The sequence below is a fragment of the Tachyglossus aculeatus genome, chromosome 4 (genome assembly GCF_015852505.1).
Source record: "Tachyglossus aculeatus isolate mTacAcu1 chromosome 4, mTacAcu1.pri, whole genome shotgun sequence".
Lineage (NCBI taxonomy): Eukaryota > Metazoa > Chordata > Mammalia > Monotremata > Tachyglossidae > Tachyglossus > Tachyglossus aculeatus.
The window spans coordinates 66,215,513-66,234,333 of record NC_052069.1 but is presented as its reverse complement, the minus strand read 5'-3'; the positions used below and the strand labels follow the sequence as shown (position 1 = coordinate 66,234,333).

Below are 18,821 nucleotides of genomic sequence, written 5' to 3'. Positions count from 1 at the left end.
TCAAAATAAAACCAGTCATAGTTTGTTTACCATCTCAGAGAAATCTGACCCTTAAGCCTATTGGCTTGCAAGGAAGTTACAGTTTAATAAATACCTTTTCTACAGAACAGATTTATCTTCAAGAACCAAAAACACTGAAGTGTGTTGGAGCCAGGATCATACCAAGCCAAAAGATGTTGTGACAGTCTTCTTTCTAAAAAGCTTTACCCAAAGCTCTGGGCTCCCTGGAGGCTTAGCTACATCATATAATCAATCAGTCACTGGCATTTATTAACTAAGCAGTTACTGGGGCAGAAGTGCATGGGAGAGTACAACTCAACAATCGGAGTTGAGAAACACTATGCCTGCCCTTGAGAGCTAATTCTGTTTACTATAATCTCCCAAGCTTATTGTACAGTGTTTTGCACAGAGTAAACAATCGATTAATGCCAGGGATATCTATCTATTAAGACTACTTTTAAGCCTACTTCATTTTGCCTGACCTCCCCATCTCTTCAACTATACTCTTTTGTAGTTTACTGTACTCTAAGCTGCACTGCACTACACTACATGGTAGTATAGTATACTCTTTTGTAGTGGAAAGAGCATGGGCTTGGGAGTTAGAGGTCACGGGTTCTAATCCAGACTCCACCACTTGTCTACTGTGTGACTTTGGGCAAGTCACTTCACTTTTCTGGGCCTCAGTTACCTCCTCTGTAAAAATGGGGTTTAAGACTGGGGGCTCCATTTTGGACATTGACTGTGCCCAACCTGTTTTACCTTGTATCCACCCCAGCACTTAGTACAGTGCCCGGCACATAGTAAGTGCTTAACAAATGCCACAGTTATTATTATTACTATGAGACGATCGATCAGTAGTCAGTAGAAACTGCTCGTTTATCATATCATCTTAAAGGATTTCATCACATTAGTATTTCATAACCTAAAATGCAAAATGTTCCATCATGGAACCCTGTTAATCAGCTTGAAGCCAGTCAGCCCACTGTCTCCCTCCTACTTATCCACTCTGTTCCCCACTACCCTCCTGCTCAGATGCTTTGTTCCTCTCTACTCACTGTGCCTTCTCATATCTCAATGAACCCAGTGCTTAGAATAGTGCTTTGCACATAAGCGCTTAACAAATACCATCATTATTATTTACTGACCATTTACTGTGTGCAGAGCACTGTACTAAGCGGTGGGGAGAGTACAGTTACAACAGAGTTGGTAGACACATTCCCTCCCTGCCCGTCTCTCCCACCTCTGTCCTTTTGTTCACTCCTCTTCTGTTTGGAACTCCCTTCCCTTTCACATCAGGCAAACCACTCCTTTCCCTATCTTAGAGAAGCAGTGTGGCTTAATGGGTAGAGCTTGAGCCTGGAAGAACAGGCCTGGGAGTGAGAAGGACTGGGGTTCTAATCCCAGCTCTACCATCTGTCTGCTGAATGACCTTGGGCAAGTCACTTAACTTCTCTGGGCCTCAGTTCCCTCATCTGTACAATGGGGATTAAGACTGTGAGCCCTAGGCGGGACAGGGACTGTGTCCAACCTGATTATCTTGTATTCTTGTATCTACCCCAGGGCTTAGAGCAGTGCCTGGCACAGAGTAAGTTCTTAATAAGTATCAGTATTATTAATACTATTATTATTATTCAAAGCCCTTCTAAAATTACATTTCTTCCAGGAGGATTTCCCCGATTTTTAATCTCACATACCCACCCAAGGCTCTCCGAGCTACCATGTCAGCATTTCTCCACCATGGTACCCATGGCGATTACATAAATATCTTTAAACCTCTTATCTCCTCTGGCTGTCATTTATTTTCATATCTATCTCTTCTGCTAGATTGTAAACTCCTGGAGAGCAGGAATTATGTCAACCCATTTTACATACCCTCCATAGATCTTAGAACTGTACTGTGCACAGAGACCATCAGTGAATACTGAGGATTGATAAATGAAACCTGCAGTTCCACTAGCAAAATTTAAAGTATCAATAGGAAATGTGGATTTCTGAGGATAGCTTTTGGGCAAAATGACACCTGTCTGAAAGAAATCAAAGCCTTTGGTAAGGGAAGATTATTGTTATTATTATTAATAATAATAATATTAATGGTATTTGTAAATACCATTAATAATAATGGTATTTGTTAAGCACTTACTATGTGCCGGACACTGTACTAAGCACTAGGGTGGATGCAAGCAAATTGGGTTGAACACAGTCCCTGTCCAGTGCGGGGCTCACAGTCTCAATCCCCATTTTCCAGATGAGGCAACTGAGCTCCAGAGAAGTGAAGTGACTTGCCCAAGGTCAAATAATATAAGTGGTGGAGTTGGGATTAGAACCCATGACCTTCTGACCCCCAGGCTCATGCTCTATCCACTAAACCAGGCTACTTCTCTAAAAGTGAGAATTTGATTCACACTCTAGGTAAAAATTCTATATCCAGATGTTATTGGGTTAAGAGCCTCTTCTGTTTTGCAGTTGCTCAAAGTTGTGCTGCTTCTTCTCTCTTAGGTATTTACACCCCGAGGGACTGCCTTCTGACTATACCATCACGTTTCTCTTCCGAATCCTGCCCGACACACCTCAGGAACCATTTGCTCTCTGGGAGATCTTAAATAAAGACTCGGACCCCCTGGTTGGGGTTATTTTAGACAGTACGTATGTCGTGGGGGCCCGACATCTCCCTAATGGCATGTATGTGATCCCCATGTACGTTTTTCTATGTCAAGGAGCAGTGCCTAGCACGTGTGGGAGGTTTGCCATCCTGAATTAACAGAAGCCACTGGAACTCAGGGCCTCGTAGTTCAGTTTCTGGCCATGGGCCCTGGGAATGACAGACCTGGCCAATGGAAGTGGTGGCCACGAGTACCTGTATCATTTTGGTGTGGTATTTGATAAACACTTATTCTGTGCCAAGAAATAATAATAACAATAATGGCATTTATTAAGCATTTGCTATGTGCAAAGCACTTTCCTAAGCGCTGGGGAGTTTACAGTGTGATTAGGCTGTCCCACGTGGGGCTCAAAGTCTTAATCCACATTTTACAGATGAAGTAACTGAGGCACAGAGAAGTTAAGTGACTTGCCCAAAGTCACACAGCTGACAAGTGGCAGAGGTGGGATTTGAACCGATGACCTCTGACTCCAAAGCCCGTGCTTGTTCCACTGAGCCATGCTGCTTCCTTGTACTAAGCATTGGGATAGATACAAAATAATCAGGTTGGACACAGTCCTTGTCCCATAAGGGGTTCACAGTCTTAAAACCCATTATATAGATAAGGTAACTGAGACACAGGGAAGTTAAGTGACTTGTCCACGATCCCATGGCAGACAAGTGGAAGAACCAGGATTAGAACCCAGGTCCTCTGACTCTCAGGCTGGGGCTTTATCCATTAGGCCGTGGTGCTTAAAGCATTTATTACATGCCAAACACTGCTCTAAGTGCTGGGTAAGACACAAGTTAATCAGATTAATCACAGTCCTTGTCCCACATTGGGCTCGCAGTGAGGATACCCAGAGAAGTGAGTTGATTTGCCCAAGGTCAATCAGGAGGCAAGTGGTGGAGCAGGAATTAGAACCCAGGTCCTTTGACTCCAAGGGCCGTGCTCTTTCCACTAGGTTGTGCCACTTTCCCTTTGAAAGATTTTGTAGGGGGTTTCTGCTCATTGGATTCCAATATAGTGAGTATTGAAGCCGGCCGGAATAAATCTGGAAGCACAAAGGGTGAACTTGTCTCATTAACCTTCCATTGCTTTGTCTACCCCTCTGCTCAGATGCTGGCAAAACACTAACGTACTTTAACTATGACTACAGAGGAGAATTTCAGACCATCACCTTCGATGGGCCCGAGATCAAGAAAGTGTTCTACGGGAGCTTCCACAAGGTGCGTAGCACTTGCCACTCCAGCCCCTGCTCCGGATCTGGGGGCTGGGGACTCCAACCTTGGGATGGGCGGGAATTATTTGGCAGAGAAAGGAGCCGTTATCTGGGCAACCGCAAGGGTTTCTGACCTTGAAAATAATGGCTGCAACCTCAGGCCAGAGGCCGGACGATTCGTGTCCTTGTTGAGCAGAGGAAACACACTGAGTCACTGCTCACCCACAGACAGAGACTCATTGGGGCCATTCATTTGCAGCACGGAAGGCAGTGATGCGCTCATGTGAGCCCATCCCGTGTGTGTTGATGTACGTTTTCTTGAGAGTGTGTACATGTGAGTTTTTGAATGTGTGTTTTTGTGCGAGTGCCCGTGGAAGGGTGTGGGTAGGAGGCCAGACTGGCTCTGTCATCAGTCCCAGGATGTCAGTTTGGAGGAACTGCCTGGAATGGGAACGGATGGGGAAGGGGATGTTTGGGAGGACCATCTTGAGATTGTCCCACTGTTCTCCATACCAGCTCTCTTCGGCTCCTTCAATCAATCAACTGAGGGTATTTATTGAGTGCTTACTGTGTGAAGGGTACTGCATTAAGTGTTGGGAGAGCACAGTATAATAATAATGATGGTATTTAACAGAATAACAGCATTGGTAGACACGTTCCCTGCCTGCTCCGAGTTCAGAGCAGTCCAGAGTAGATGCCAACTCAGCATCCTGGGAGATCAGGACAGGGACGGTGGGGGCAGGGGGTATATATATATATATATATGTGTGTGTGTGTGTGTGTGTGTGAGAGAGAGAGAGAGAGAGAGGGAGGGGTAGAGGAAAGAGAGAGAGAGAGACAGAGAGAGAGCGAGCACACTTCACAAGCCACCATCCCTCCTGGAAAAGGAGTCAAGTGCACTTGAGGCTGAAAATACGGGGGAGCTTTTTGCTTCCCTTTTATCCCCCAACTCCTTTCCCCTGCATATGGCCTCACCAGGAGGGGTATTGACTGCTGAAGTGGCAGGGGCTTCCTCGGGATAATGCCAAAGACTTGAACTGTGCACCAGACCAACTTCTGATGATATTGTTCATTCTCCAGTCAGTTCCAGAGTCTGTGTGGTGCAGGTTCCTAATATTGGCTGGAAATTCATCTCCGGAGGGTGTCGCTCATGGATTATATTCTGCACCTTTGGCATTAGGAAATCAGGGGTAAAATTATGCTCAAACTGTACGGAACAGTCTCTTGCAGGGGGCTGCCACCCAGTCAGCCACAGACCCTGTAGATTGTGAGCTCGTTTTGAGCAGGGTTTGTCACTCTTCATTGTTACATTGTACTTTCCCAAGTGCTTAATTCAGTGCTCTGCATGCAGTAAGCGCTTTATAAATACAATGGAATGAATGAATGAATTTGGGGCAGGGAATGCGTCTACCAACTCTGTTGTAATAATAATAATGAATAAATTTGGTACTTGTTAGGTGCTTACTATGGGCTGAGCACTGGTCCAAGTGCTATGAGTAGTTTCAACTTAAGCAGGTTCCTGTTCCTGGTTCACAGTCTAGGAGGGAGTAGGAGGTAATCCTCATTTTACAAATGAGACAAGAGGCATAGAGAAGTGAAATGAGTTGCCCAAGGTCAAGAAGCAGGCACGTGGCAGAGCAGGGATTAGAATCCAGGTCCTCTGACCCTCAGGCCCATGAACTTTCCGCTAGACCATGCTGCTTCTCAAGCTTGTAATAACAACAATGGCATTTATTAAGCGCTTACTATGTGCAAAACACTGTTCTAAGCGTTGGGGAGGTTACAAGGTGATCAGGTTGTCCCACGTGGGTTTCACAGTCTTAATCCTCATTTTACTGATGAGGTAACTGAGGCACAGAGAAGTTGTGACGTGCCCAAAGTCACACAGCTGACAAGTGGTGGAGCCGGGATTTGAGCCCATGACCCCGGCTCTTGTGCTCTTTCCACTGAGCTATGCTGCTTCAGCCACTGAGCCACGCTTGTACTCTCCCAAGAGCTTAGTACAGTGCCCTACACACAGTTAGTGCTCAATAAATATGATTTATTGATTGATCCCCTAGTCTGAGGCTGAAGCTCAGGGATCTTTGATTGCTGCCTTTGGCCCCCACCCTCCAATAGTTTTTGTACAAAATCCTCCCAGCTAGTCAGCGCTCAGTCAATCAATCAATCATTCAGTCATATTTCCTGAGCACTTACTGTGTGCAGAGCACTGTACTAAGAATTTAGGAGAGTACAATATAACAGTATAGAGAACAGTAGTAGTAACGATAGAGAAGCAGCGTGGCTTAGTGGAAAGAGCCTGGGCTTGGCTGTCAAAGGTCGTGAGTTCTAATCCCACCTCTGTCACTTGTCAGCTGTGTGACTTTGGGCAAGTCACTTCACTTCTCTGTGCCTCAGTTCCCTCATCTGTAAAATGGGGTTTAAGACTGTGAGCCCCACGTGGGACAATCTGATAACCTTTTATCTATCCCAGTGCTTGGCACATAGTAAGCGCTTAACAAATACCATCAATATTATTATAACAGAGTTTATAGTCATGTTACCTGCCCACAATGAGCTTACTGTCTAAAAGGGGCAACAGGCATTAATATAAATAAATAAATTACAGGTATGTACATAACTGATGTGGAGCTGAGGGAGGAGTGAATAAATGGAGCATATCCAAGTGTGACAGTGATGTAGACGGGAAGTCTGAGGAGGTAGTGAACAGAGATCAAAAGAACTGCCTATGTGAAGCTTTGGGGTGGTGACGAATTTGAACTTGGCCTCTCTCCCTCTCTTCCTTCCTCCTTCCCCCACCAAATTCCTTCCACAATCCTTAGGGAAATTGTATTTTCCATGTACACCACCAGCCATGCTCGTGGGCTTGTGGGTCTGAACTACATCTGTTAATAAAGGCATTCCCCTCCTTCCCTGTCCCTAATCCCAGCTCCGGGTGTAACCACATAACAGGAAGGAGGAAATTAGATTGCCGTGGGCTAGGGTTCCTGGACATTTTAATGGAGCACTTTAGTGAAGAGAAGCATTGTGGCTCAGTGGGTAGAACACTGGACTGGGAGTCAGAAGGACCTGGCTTTTAATCCCGGCTCCACCGCATGTCTGCTGTGTGACCTTGGGCAGGTCATTTAACTTCTCTTGGCCTCAGTCACCTCATCTGTAAAATGGGGATTAATAGTGTGAGCCCCATGTGGGACGGGGACTGTGTCCAACCTGATTACCTTGTATCCACCCCAGTGCTTAGAACAGTTCTTGGCACATAGTAAGTGCTTAACAAGTACCATAGTAATAATTATTATTATTAGATGCAATCCACCTGATCCCAGGATGGGAGTTATGGCTCTCTGACCCCCTGGGAGCCTTTCATTAGCTATCAACATAGCTGTAACCTAGAAGAGTCTTAATTTTTTTTTCCTGAACTGGCCCAGTCCCAACTCACCCTCTCCTCTTATTAATAATAATAATAATAATAATAAAATAATGATGGTATTTGTTAAGCACTTACTATGTGCCAAGCACTGGGGTAGATACAAGGTAATCAGGTTGTCCCACATGGGTCTCAAAGTCTTAATCCTCATTTTACAGATGAGGTAGCTGAGGCATAGAGAAGTTAAGTGGCTTGCCCAAGGTCACACAGCAGACAAATGGCAGAGCTAGGATTAGAACCCACATCCTCTGACTCCCAAGCCCGGGCTCTTTCCACTAAGCCATACTGCTTTTCTTCTGGTGCCCTCTGTTCTCCTGCCCCCATTAGCCACCCCCTCTCCCCCTCTGTCCCCCCCCCAGCCCTCTCTGTTCACCCTATCCACTCAGCCCACCCTCCTGTAACTTTCCGCTCTCCTACCCCAAGCTGTGCTGGTTCCCTGAAACCCTCAACCCACCCGTAGGGTCTTTTTAAAACTTCCCTCTGAACGGACCACTCCCAGGCCCTTACACCTGGGAAAAATCAGGGAGGAATGACAAAATGACAAAAGGAATCGAAAATAGAAGTCCTGTGAAATGTAGCCTAAGGAGCTGGAGTTGCTTAGCTTAGAGAAGACAAAGGAGGCAGAGTGATCACTTAATATCCGCAGTCAGGTTGGGCTGGATGGTGGGGTGAGAAGCCAGTTGTCCTCCTCTCCTTCTGAGGAACAGAAAGAGGAAAAGTTTTCAAATTCAAGAATGAGAGACTTCGAACCTAAAAGAGGATTTCTTGAATATTGGGGGATGATTGTCGTTCCCATTATGCAGTAAGCTTCTTAAGAGCAGGGGATGTGTCACTTTGTTGTTCTGTAATAATAACGACAGTATTTGTTAGGTGCTTACTATGTGCCAAGCACTATTCTAAGAGCTGGGGTAGATACAAGGGTCTGTACTTCCCAAATGCCTACACCTTGCCCTCAGTGCACTAGGTGGGTGTTTGAGACATGCTAGTATTACTTATGCCAAATGTAGAGCACTCTACTTCGCACATGGAAGAAAGCAATAGAGTTAGTAGATGTGATCCTTGCCTTCAAGAAATTTATAATCTAGCAGGGGAGACAGACATCTATAACTTCACAGAAGGTGATCCTATAGCTTGCATTGTTGATTATGAAAGAAAAATATGGAATAACAGACTCACAGAGCTGGAAGGGATCAGCTGATTCAGTCCCCTCCCTCCCGGCAGGTGAGCACATAAGCCACCTAGGACAGAAAGTAGAGATTCTAATCTCTTTCACCCACTAGTGAAATCCATTGTCTTTTTGTAATAGTATTTCATTCATTCATTCAATTGTATTTATTGAGTGCTTACTGTGAGCACAGCACTATACTAAGCACTTGGAAAGTATAATTTGTTAAGCACTTACTAGGTGCCAAGCTCTGTACTCAGTGCTGGGGTAGATACAAACTAATCGGATTGGACACAGTCCCTGTTTTATATAAAGCTCACAGTCTTAATCCCCACTTCACAGATGAGGTAACTGAGGCACAAAGAAGTGAAGTGACTTTCCCAAGGACACACAGCAAATGGTGGAGGCGGGATTAGAATCCATATCTTCTGGCTCCAGGCCTGAACTCTTTTCATTAGGTCACACTGCTTCTCTGTCTTTATCCCCTGATAGTCAAGAAATCTTTTTATAGGCTCAGAGTCTCTCATTCTTGAGTTTGAAACCTTTTCCTCTTTCTGTTCCTCAGAAGGAGAGGAGGACAGCTGGCCCCTCACCTTCCCATCCACCGTGAATGGAGACGATCCATTCATAGCATTTATTGAGCACTTTGTGCAGAGCACAGACAGACTTAAAAATATTTACAACTAGGTGCTAAATAAGTACAATTGTTTGATAGATTGGATTAAGGAAGGCAGGGTTTAGTTGTGAGTCAGGAGGGGAGGAGAAGAAGCCCCCTAAAATCCCTAAGGCAGTGCTTAGAGCCTGTCCTTCATCTCCAAGAGGTTGTCAGTTATCTGTTGCTTTCATTATTTCAAGGAAATTAAGTGTATTTTTGCCCTTTGATTTTTTTTATGGTATTTGTTAATCACTTACTATGTGCCAGGCACTGTACTAAGTGCTGGGGTAAATACAACCTAATCAGGTTGGACACAGTTCATGTCCCAGACTTTAAATCTTAATCCCCGTTTTTATAGATGAGGTAACTGAGTCATAGGGAAGCTAAGTGACTTACCCAAGTTCATATAGCAGACAAGTGGTGGAGCCGGGATTAGAAGAACCCAGGTGCTCTGACTCCAAGGCTTGTGCTCTTCCCACTAGGCCATGGTGCTTTGACAAAACAAGTATTTTTACATGTGGTATCCCAGACTCCCCACACCCTGCATTAGCTCTTAAATTATGAGTAGTTACTCTGAAGCATGCATCAGTACATCATAGTCCAAAATTCTGAAATATGGATTTATGACAGCGTCCAGGTTAATAATAATAAGGTTGATATTTGTTAAGTGCTTACTATGCGTCAAGCACTATTCTAAGCACTGGGGAAGATATAAGCTAATCAGTTTGGACACAGTCCATGTCCCACCTGGGGCTCACAGTCTAAATCCCCATTTTTCAGATGAGGTAACTGAGGCCCAGTGAAATGAATTGCCCAAGGTCACACAGCAGACAAGTGGCAGAGCTGGGATTAGAACCCAAGTTCTTCTGACTCCAAGGTCAATGTACAATCCATTAGACCATGCTGCCTGGTCATTGTGTCTCTTTATTGCTGAAGTGTGCTTTCCAAGCACTTAGTACAGTGCTCTGCATACAGTAAGCACTCAATAAATATGATCAAATGAATGAATGAATTCTCAGTGCAATAGAGCAGAAGTCATGACTCGAAGAACTAAACCATTCCACTAACCAGGGCTGGTAGTCCTAAATGCCCCTCCACCTGTGGGGAAGTCAGCTTGTTGACTTCTGGTGGGGCCCCTGCCTAGTGAGTAAAAGCTGGGGAAGGGGCCGGTGTCTGACAGGTTTTCAGGCCCCTCTCCCTCCTCCAACTACATCTGTGATCAAATAGTATGCCTTCTCTTTCCTCTCACCTCTGAAGCCTTCTCAGTAGCGCCTAAAAGGCTGCAAGATGTTTTTTTTTTTGCCTCCTAAAATCCCTTCCTTTTCCCCCAGCTGCACATTGTCATCAGCAAGACGTTGGCCAAAGTCGTCCTCGACTGCCAGCAAGTTGGAGAGAAGCCAATCAACGCTTCAGGCAACATTACCTCTGACGGCGTTGAAGTCCTGGGCCGAATGGTCAGATCCAGAGGAGTGCAGGACAGCTCTGCTCCGGTAAGGTGTGGACAAGGGTGCAGAGGAGAGGGGATCCTCCCCTCTGCCGTTTACAGAACACACTGGGTTCTGTGGAATGAGCAGTACCAAAGCCAAGGGCCCCCCTCACGGATCAAGCTCCAACATGAACTTTCTTCTCCACACTGGGAATCTGCCTCAGGTGTGTTGATGGGCAGGCTCACCTTGAGAAATGACGGGAGTGAATTGACCGAACTATCTGACCCTTGAACAGAAAACTGAGCTGGCAGTATCATGGTGTCAATGGTTAAGGTGTCTTTTTTGACATTGCTCCCATGAGAAATTGGGCTTATATCTTCTCCAAGATGCTTTCCCTAATTAAGCCCTCTTTTTCCTTACTCCCTCTGCCTTCTGTGTTGCCCTGGCACCTGGTGTTTTTTGTGGAATCATTTCCATGAGAAACTGGGTTTACATCCCCTCCGAGATGCTTTCCCCCAGTAAAGCCTTCTTTTCCCCTACTCCCTCTCCCTTCTGTGCACTTGGATCCATACCCTTTTATCAATAAATATGATGAACTTGATATTCACCTGACCTTCAGCCCCACAACACTTATGCCCTTATTTGCATTTTATTTTTTATTTATATTAATATCTGTCTCCTTGTCTAAACTGCAAGCTCCTTTTATCTATTTATTTCTTATTTATTTTCTTTTAATCTTATGGTATTTAAGTGCTTCCTAGGTGCCCCACACTGTACTAAACACAGGGTTAAATACAAGATAAAAGTTGGATCCACTCCCTGTTCCACAAGGGCTTCACAGGTCTAAGTGGGAGGGAGAACAGGTATTGGATCCCCATTTTACAGATGAGGCAACAAAGGCCCAGAGAAGTGAATTGATTTACCCAAGGTCACCCAACAGGTAATTGGCAGAGCCAGGATTGGAACCCAGTCCTCTGACTCCCAAGTCCAGTTTCTTTCCACTAGGCCATGAGGGCAGGGAACTTACTCCGTTTTATTGTGCTCTTCAGTGCAGTGCTTTCTTTGCACACAGTAAGCGTGCGGTAAATACCATTGATTGATTGAATCTATTAATGCAGTCCAAGGGATCTCAGCTGTGGTGTGGTTGCCTACGGTGGCTCTCAGTTGTATGGCCCAATGGAAATCCACTGAAAATGGGAGAGAAATACAAAGGAATGAGTTTGGTCCCTCTCAATTCAGTGCCGAGATTAGAAGAAACCATGTCCTCTGACTCGCAGGCCCATGGTCTTCCCATTGGGTCACGGTGTTTTGATAAGACCAATATTTCTATGTGTGGTATCCTGCCTTCCCCACACCCTGCATTCGCTCTTAAATTATGAGTAGTTGCTGTATCTGAAGTATGCATCAGTACATCATAGTCCCAAATCCTGAAATGTGGACTCATGACAGCATCCAGGTTAATAATAATAATAAGGGTGATATTTGTTAAGCGCTTACTATGTGTCAAGCACTGTTCTAAGCACAGGGGTAGATGCAAGCTAGTTTGGACACAGTCCGTGTCCCACATGGGGCTCGCAGTCATAATCCCCATTTTACAGATGAGGTAACTGAGGCCCAGTGAAGTGAATTGCCCAAGGTCACACAGCAGACAAGTGACAGAGCTGGGATTAGAGCCCTGCTTCTTCAAACTCCCAGGGTCTTTATTTGGCAAGATGCTGGATCTAAAATGAGCAACGTTAATATCTGGCCGGCCAAAGCTAACGTGTGTCTGAGCAACGGAATCTTATGAGGAAAAAGTACCTTTTATTGTAAGATTTGGAATTTCAAACTTGAAGCCTGCCAGCTGGCTAGGAAGTCACATTCCTTTCACTACCTCTGTGGGAGACCACATGTACACAGCTTCTCTGTTTCTATGCCAGCACTCACAACTAATTAGGGAGATTCTGTAATTTAGAGTTAACCATCCAAACCTCCCTGGAAGGCATTTCCTCGAGAGAACGGCGCCCATTATTTAAAGAGTTCAGCTCCTCTCTGAAGTTTCTGCACTTCTAAATGATTTTTTCACATATTGACTCATGTAAAGTCTTTCATAGTTGTGAGGTCCACAGGTGTGATGTATCAGAAAATATCCCTGCTTCCAGGCTTTCTAAAGAGGAGGAATTTGCTTTAAAATCCACTTTGACATATCTCTCTTCAAAAGGATTTTCAAATTGTTTTGGCACATCTGAGGCCAAGTTGGGGGAAGAAAGCAGCATGACCTAGTAGAAAGAGCACAGGCCTGGGATTCAGAAGGTCCTGGTCTAATCCCGGCTTCCCCACTTGTCTGCTGTGACCTTGGGCAAGTCACTTCACTTCTCTGGGCCTCAGTTATCTCATCTGTAAAATGGAGATTAAGACCATGAGTCCCATGTGGGACAGGGACTGTGTCCAACCTGATTCTATTTATTTATGTTAATGCCTGTTTTACTTGTTCCAATGTGTGTGTGTGTGTGTGTTTGTATGTATGTATATATATATATATATATATATATATATATAAAATTCTATTTATTTATATTGTTGCTATTGATGCCTGTTTCCTTGTTTTGATGTCTGTCTACCCGCTTCTACACTGTGAGCCTGTTGTGGCAGGGATTGTCTCTCTCTGTTGCTGAATTGTGCTTTCCAAATGCTTAGTACTGTGTTTTGCACACAGTTAAGTGCTTGATAAATACTACTGAATGAATGAATGATTAGCTTGTATCTACCCAGTGCTTAGACCAGTGTCTGGCATATAGTAAAGCATGTAACAAATACCATTTTTTTAAAAAAAGAAAAGGATAGGACTAATGCATTCATTCATTCAATCGTATTTATTGAGTGCTTACTGTGTGCAGAGCACTGTACTAAGCGCTTGGGAAGTGCAAGTTATCAACATATAGAGACGGTCCCTACCCAACAGCGGGCTCACAGTTTAGAGGGGGGAGACAGACAACAAAACAAAACATATAAACCAAATAAAATAAATAGAATAAATATGTATAAGTAAAATAAATAGAGTAATAAATATGTGCAAACATATATACATATATACAGGTGCTGTGGGGAGGGGAAGGAGGTAAGGTGGCGGATATGGGGAGGGGGAGTAGGAGGAGAGGAAGGAGGGGGCTAATGTTTGTTGTTTATTACTTTCCAAGGACTCCTAACTTTCTTAGCTCAGGGCTCAGAGGACAGAAACAGATGTGACAGACTTGGGAACAAACCTTTTACTGTGGCGCAATACCTTCCAAATTTTTCTCAATTTAGTTTTTACTTGAATTTATGCATAAACTTATTGTTTCTAAACACTTTCACATTACTTATTTCCTTTGGGTCGTACAACTTCCTTGTGAAGTGGGAGAGGCAGGTGTTCTCAGACCGGTAAAGAAACTGAGGCACAGAGAGGATAACTGATGTCTTTAAAGTTGTTGAGCTGGGATTGGAACCAAGCCCTTTGATTCTGAGCCCTGTGCTCTTTCCAACAGACCATGAACAGTGTTTGGCACATAGTAAGTGCTTAACAAATACCACAATTATTATTATTATTATTACCATGCTGCCTTTCCTCAGATAGGTATATTTACCTGATTCCATGAGACCAGAGAATCATTTGGAATTTTATGCTGTCAGTTTTTAACATTAAACTGCATTGACAAACAGCCTCTAGATTAGGAGCTCCTTGTGGGCAGGTAAAATGACTACCAAGTCTGTTGTATTATACATTCCCAAGCGCTTAGTACGTTGCTCTGCACACAGTAAGCGTTCAATAAATACCACTGATCAATTGAATCTTTCACTCAATGGTGGCATGACATGCACTGTACTCTCCAATCACGCGGGATGGGCAGGAAATGGACTTAATCTCTGACCAATCAAATACATTCCCCCAGGAAGAGATTTCAGGGAACAAATAAAGCTTTTAAGCTAAGGACGATAAATGCTTTAACCCAGCCTTAAACAAAAAGCAATTAAACAGGGCATCCTCTGTGGTTGAATTCCAGCAAGAATGGACAAAAAGGAACTTTCAAAAGTCAGTAATTAAAAGAGTTCTTTGTCAAGAGCTAAAAGAAAGAAATGGTGTCTTTTGTCCAAACAGTGAAGTCTAGAAATTAGTAAAAAGTTTTCTGGTTGCCCACTCTTGGAAAAATTTGATTGTTGCAAAGCAGGCAAATGGGTGTGGAGACTCTTCGTGTTGTGACCATTAAGTTGTTTTGAGATGAAGTCAGAGCATGGGGAAGCCCCGAACGCCAGTGTTCAGGCTTTACTGATGGAGGCGTTGAGGCCAGAGCTGGAGTTGAGTTGTTGAAATGTCACATCTTTGTTGCCTTGTTTCTCTCTGCTTTCGGTCTCCAGATTCGAGGGTGAAAGGGTGAGGGGTTGTCAATTCAGAGTTGTTCTGGGAGAGTCCAGTAAGTGACCTATCTTTGACTCTAGGGACCTGGACAAGTTGAAATGACTCTTTCTAATTGGCTGATCGTTGTTCTCTCCCTAGGTTTGTTCTTTCAAACCGAGACCAAACTCATTCCCAGAGTATTTCAGCAGAGCATAGATTACCCTCCAGATGCAGGACAGGGCAGGACATATGACTCACTAATCTGTAAGCTCCTCTCTGGTCTGCAAGAACATTATGGGCAGAGAACGTGTCAGCTGATTCTGTTGTATCGTACTCTCCCCATTGCTTAGAACAGTGCTCTGCACACAGTAAGTGGTCAATAAATATCCCTGATAGATTGATTGAATCCCCACACACACTGGATAGATATCCAATCCCAAGGCACGTAACTTTGTGGGCTTTGACGGTCCCCATCCAGAGACCGAAATACCAATCAGTGTGTAGGTAACTTTATTGATGGTTGTTGATGGGATAGACAAATTTTCATTTTCAGTCTGGGGAAGAACTTGGGGCAGGGTAATAAGGAGAGGTGGCCTCTTGGGGGCAAGACCAACACTAAAAGAGATTATAGGTAGGATGAAACAATAGAGTATGACGATATGGACATTGATGCTATGGGGTACTTAGGTGATGCAGAAGGATTGAAGTAGCAGCTGGGGAGAGATTCAGCGCTTAGAGCAGTGCTTTGCACATAGTAAGCACTTAATAAATGCCATCATTATTATTTAGTTAGATGAATCGGGCAGACAACCTGAGGAGGTTTCAGAAAGTCTTTGAAGATGTCAGGAAACCATAGCGCATGACTAAGGGTTCTCTTGTAAAGGAAGCGCTTGTTAAGCACTTAGTACAGTGCTCTGCACACAGTAAGCGCTCAATAAATATGAATGAATGAAAGGAATCCCAAAGTTAGGTTTGGGGGAGGAGGTTAGTGATCCATCATTGGCCCAATAATCAACCGGTCAATTACTCAGTGGTATTTATTGAGTGCTTACTATGTGCAGAACAGTGCTTGGGAGAGTACAATACAACAGCATTAGCAGAAATGGTTTCTTCCCATAACGAGTTTATTCATTCATTCAATCATATTTATTGAGCGCTTACTGTGTGCAGAGCACTGTACTAAGCGTTTGAAAAGTACAATTCAGTAACAGAGACAATCCCTACCCAACAACAGGCTCACAGTCTAGAGGGGGAGACAGACAACAAAACAAAGCAAGTAAACAAGCATCAATAGCATCAATATAAATAAATAGAATTACAGATGTATCCACATCATTAATAAAGTAAATAGAATAATAAATATGTACATATATACACAAGTGCTGTGGGGAGGGGAGGGGGTAGAGCAGAGGGAGGGAGTTAGGGCGATGAGCAGGGTAGGAGGAGCAGAGGAAAAGGGGGGCTCAGTCTGAGAAGGCTTCCTGGAGGAGGTGAGCTTTCAGTGTGGCTTTGGAGGGGGGAAGTGTGCTAATTTGGCAGATGTGAGGAAGGAGGGTGTTCTAGGTCAGAGGTAGGACTTGGGCCAGGGGTAGACGGCGGGACAGGTGAGAACGAGGCCCAGTGAGGAGGTTAGCAGTAGGGGAGCAGTGTGTGTGGGCTGGGCTGTAGCAGGAGAGAAGGGACATGAGGTAGAAGGGGGCAAGGTGATGGAGAGCTTTGAAGCCAATAGGAGTTTTTGCTTCATGTAAAGGTTGATAGGCAACCACTGGAGATTTTTGAGGGGTGGGGGGGTAACATGCCCAGCTTAGAGTCTATAAATGGAAAATCCTGACAATTTTAATAGCAATCGATTAATCAATTTATTTATTGAATGCTTACGGTGTGCAGAACCCTGTACTAAGCGCTTGGAAAAGTACAGTACATTAATAATAATGATGATGGTATTTGTCAAGCACTTACTATGTGCCAAACACTGTTCTAAGCACTGGGGTAGATACAAGGCAATCAGGTTGTCCCACATGGGACTCACAGTCTTAACCCCCATTTTACAGCGGAGTCGGAAGACACAATCCCTCTTCACAGGGAGTTTACAGTCTACAGGGGGAGGATAGACATTAAAGTAGATTAGGGATAGTGAAAATGATAAAGAATAAGAATAATTACATACATATTGTGGGGCTGGGGTGAATATCGAAATGTTTAAGGGATACACAGCCAAGTGAATAGATGATGCAGAGGGGAGGGCGGGTACCAGAATGGAGGGCTTAGTCTGGGAAGGCCTCTTGGAGGAGATGGGATTTTAGGAGGATATTGAAGGGTTAAATAAGGAAGGGGCCTCACCCTCCAACAGCAAAACCGTACGAGCCTGATCTCCGATGCTTTCTGTAGCATGGAAAACAAACAAAAGGGGACCCAAAGATCTCCAGGTGTTGGGTTCAACAGTCCAAACTACATGCCTCCCTTCATTCACTCTGCAACCTCCTACACCAACGGGAATGCATTCATTCCACCCGGTTTAGAATGAAAACGTTAGGTTGTAGCTCCCGGCAATTGGCTGGCCACGCTCCCTGGAGGAGAAGAGCCCCTGATGAGATGCCAGAGAATATCGGAAATGCTCTGAATATGGACCACCTCCCATTGGGGTGCCGTGATTACAAAGACATTGTTGTTCAGTCCGTCTGACGCAGTGGCAAAGACCGCTCACAATGCATTTTTCAAATGACAGCGTTGACTCCATTGAGCTCATCTAAAGAATGTAATAAAGCGATTCAGATGTGAGGCTGACTGGGGCCTCACAGGCCCTTTGTTCTCATGATTCATCACTCCTGTTGTGTCTGTCTCCAAGAGCGGCACGATCTAGTGACAGAATCAGAAGGACCCGAGTTTTCATCCCGGCTCTGCCACTTGTGTGACCTTGGTCAAGTCTCTTAACTTCTCCGAGCCTCAGCTACCTCATCTGTAAAGTGGGGTTTAAAACTGTGAACCCCATGTGGGACAGGGACTGTATCTAAGCTGATTCACTTGTATCTGCCCCAGTGCTTAGAACGGTGCTTGACATACAATAACCACTTAAATACCATCATCATCCTCATCCAATTCCTTCTCCCCACTTAAATTTTTTAATTGGAAGCCCCACGAGGGACAAGGACCGTGTTTAATTCCCACCTGGGTATTGTCTCCCGGTGCTTAGTGCAGTGCTCTGCACACAATAGGTATTTAATAAATGCTACTACGAGACTCTAAGCTCACTGTGTGGAAGGAACATGCCTACGAACTCTGTTGTATTGTACTGCCCTGAGAGCTTAGTACAGTGCTTTGCACACAGCTGCATATAGTAGGCATAAATACCACTGATGGACCGATTGATACTATTACTTGGGGAGAGATTTTTCGTTTCCTTACTTGCCAGGCCATCTTTCTTCTGGGTGAGTGCTTGGCCCAATGCTTATTCTACAAACGGACGAAAACATCAAAAAATCATGAACGACTGAAAGTGCTCAAATTCAAAGTAAATCATTCAACTCCACAAAATACCTATAAGCTGAGTGCTCTATTCAGAGATGTGGGCTCTTGGTAGCTGAAGTTTTCATGCACTGAACTGAGTCCTTGTGATGAATGAATGAATGTTTTTGTATTGGACCCCGTTTATGACATGGCCCCTGACAAAGTAGCAGCCTATGGTTAGACTGAAGCCTCAAGATCACATTTTAAGCCAAAAGGCAAATTTCCAGGAAAAAGAAGGAACAAAAAATATTGAATTAGCCCCTTTGGGATTAGCAAATCTGATCTACAGGATCTGGATTTGGTTTCCATCATCTGAACCTCTCTCCCATTGGAGTGTAACCTTCTTGTGGGCAGGAAGTGTGTGACTTGCTAGTTTTATTCTTCCCAAGCACTAGGTGCAGTGCATTGCCCACAACTGGTGCTCAGTAAATGTA

General features: G+C 44.4%; 1 protein-coding gene across 2 annotated transcripts in view; it reads left to right on the top strand.

The window, feature by feature from the left end:
- Window positions 1-18,821, top strand: part of COL14A1 (collagen type XIV alpha 1 chain) — a 189,613-nt gene that overhangs the window by 117,382 nt on the left and 53,410 nt on the right. For both annotated transcript variants that reach the window (XM_038744920.1, XM_038744919.1), the window contains exons 32-34: window positions 2,497-2,639; window positions 3,759-3,868; window positions 10,437-10,595. In XM_038744920.1, coding sequence (XP_038600848.1) covers window positions 2,497-2,639; window positions 3,759-3,868; window positions 10,437-10,595 — 412 coding nt within the window. The remainder of the gene's footprint in view (window positions 1-2,496; window positions 2,640-3,758; window positions 3,869-10,436; window positions 10,596-18,821) is intronic.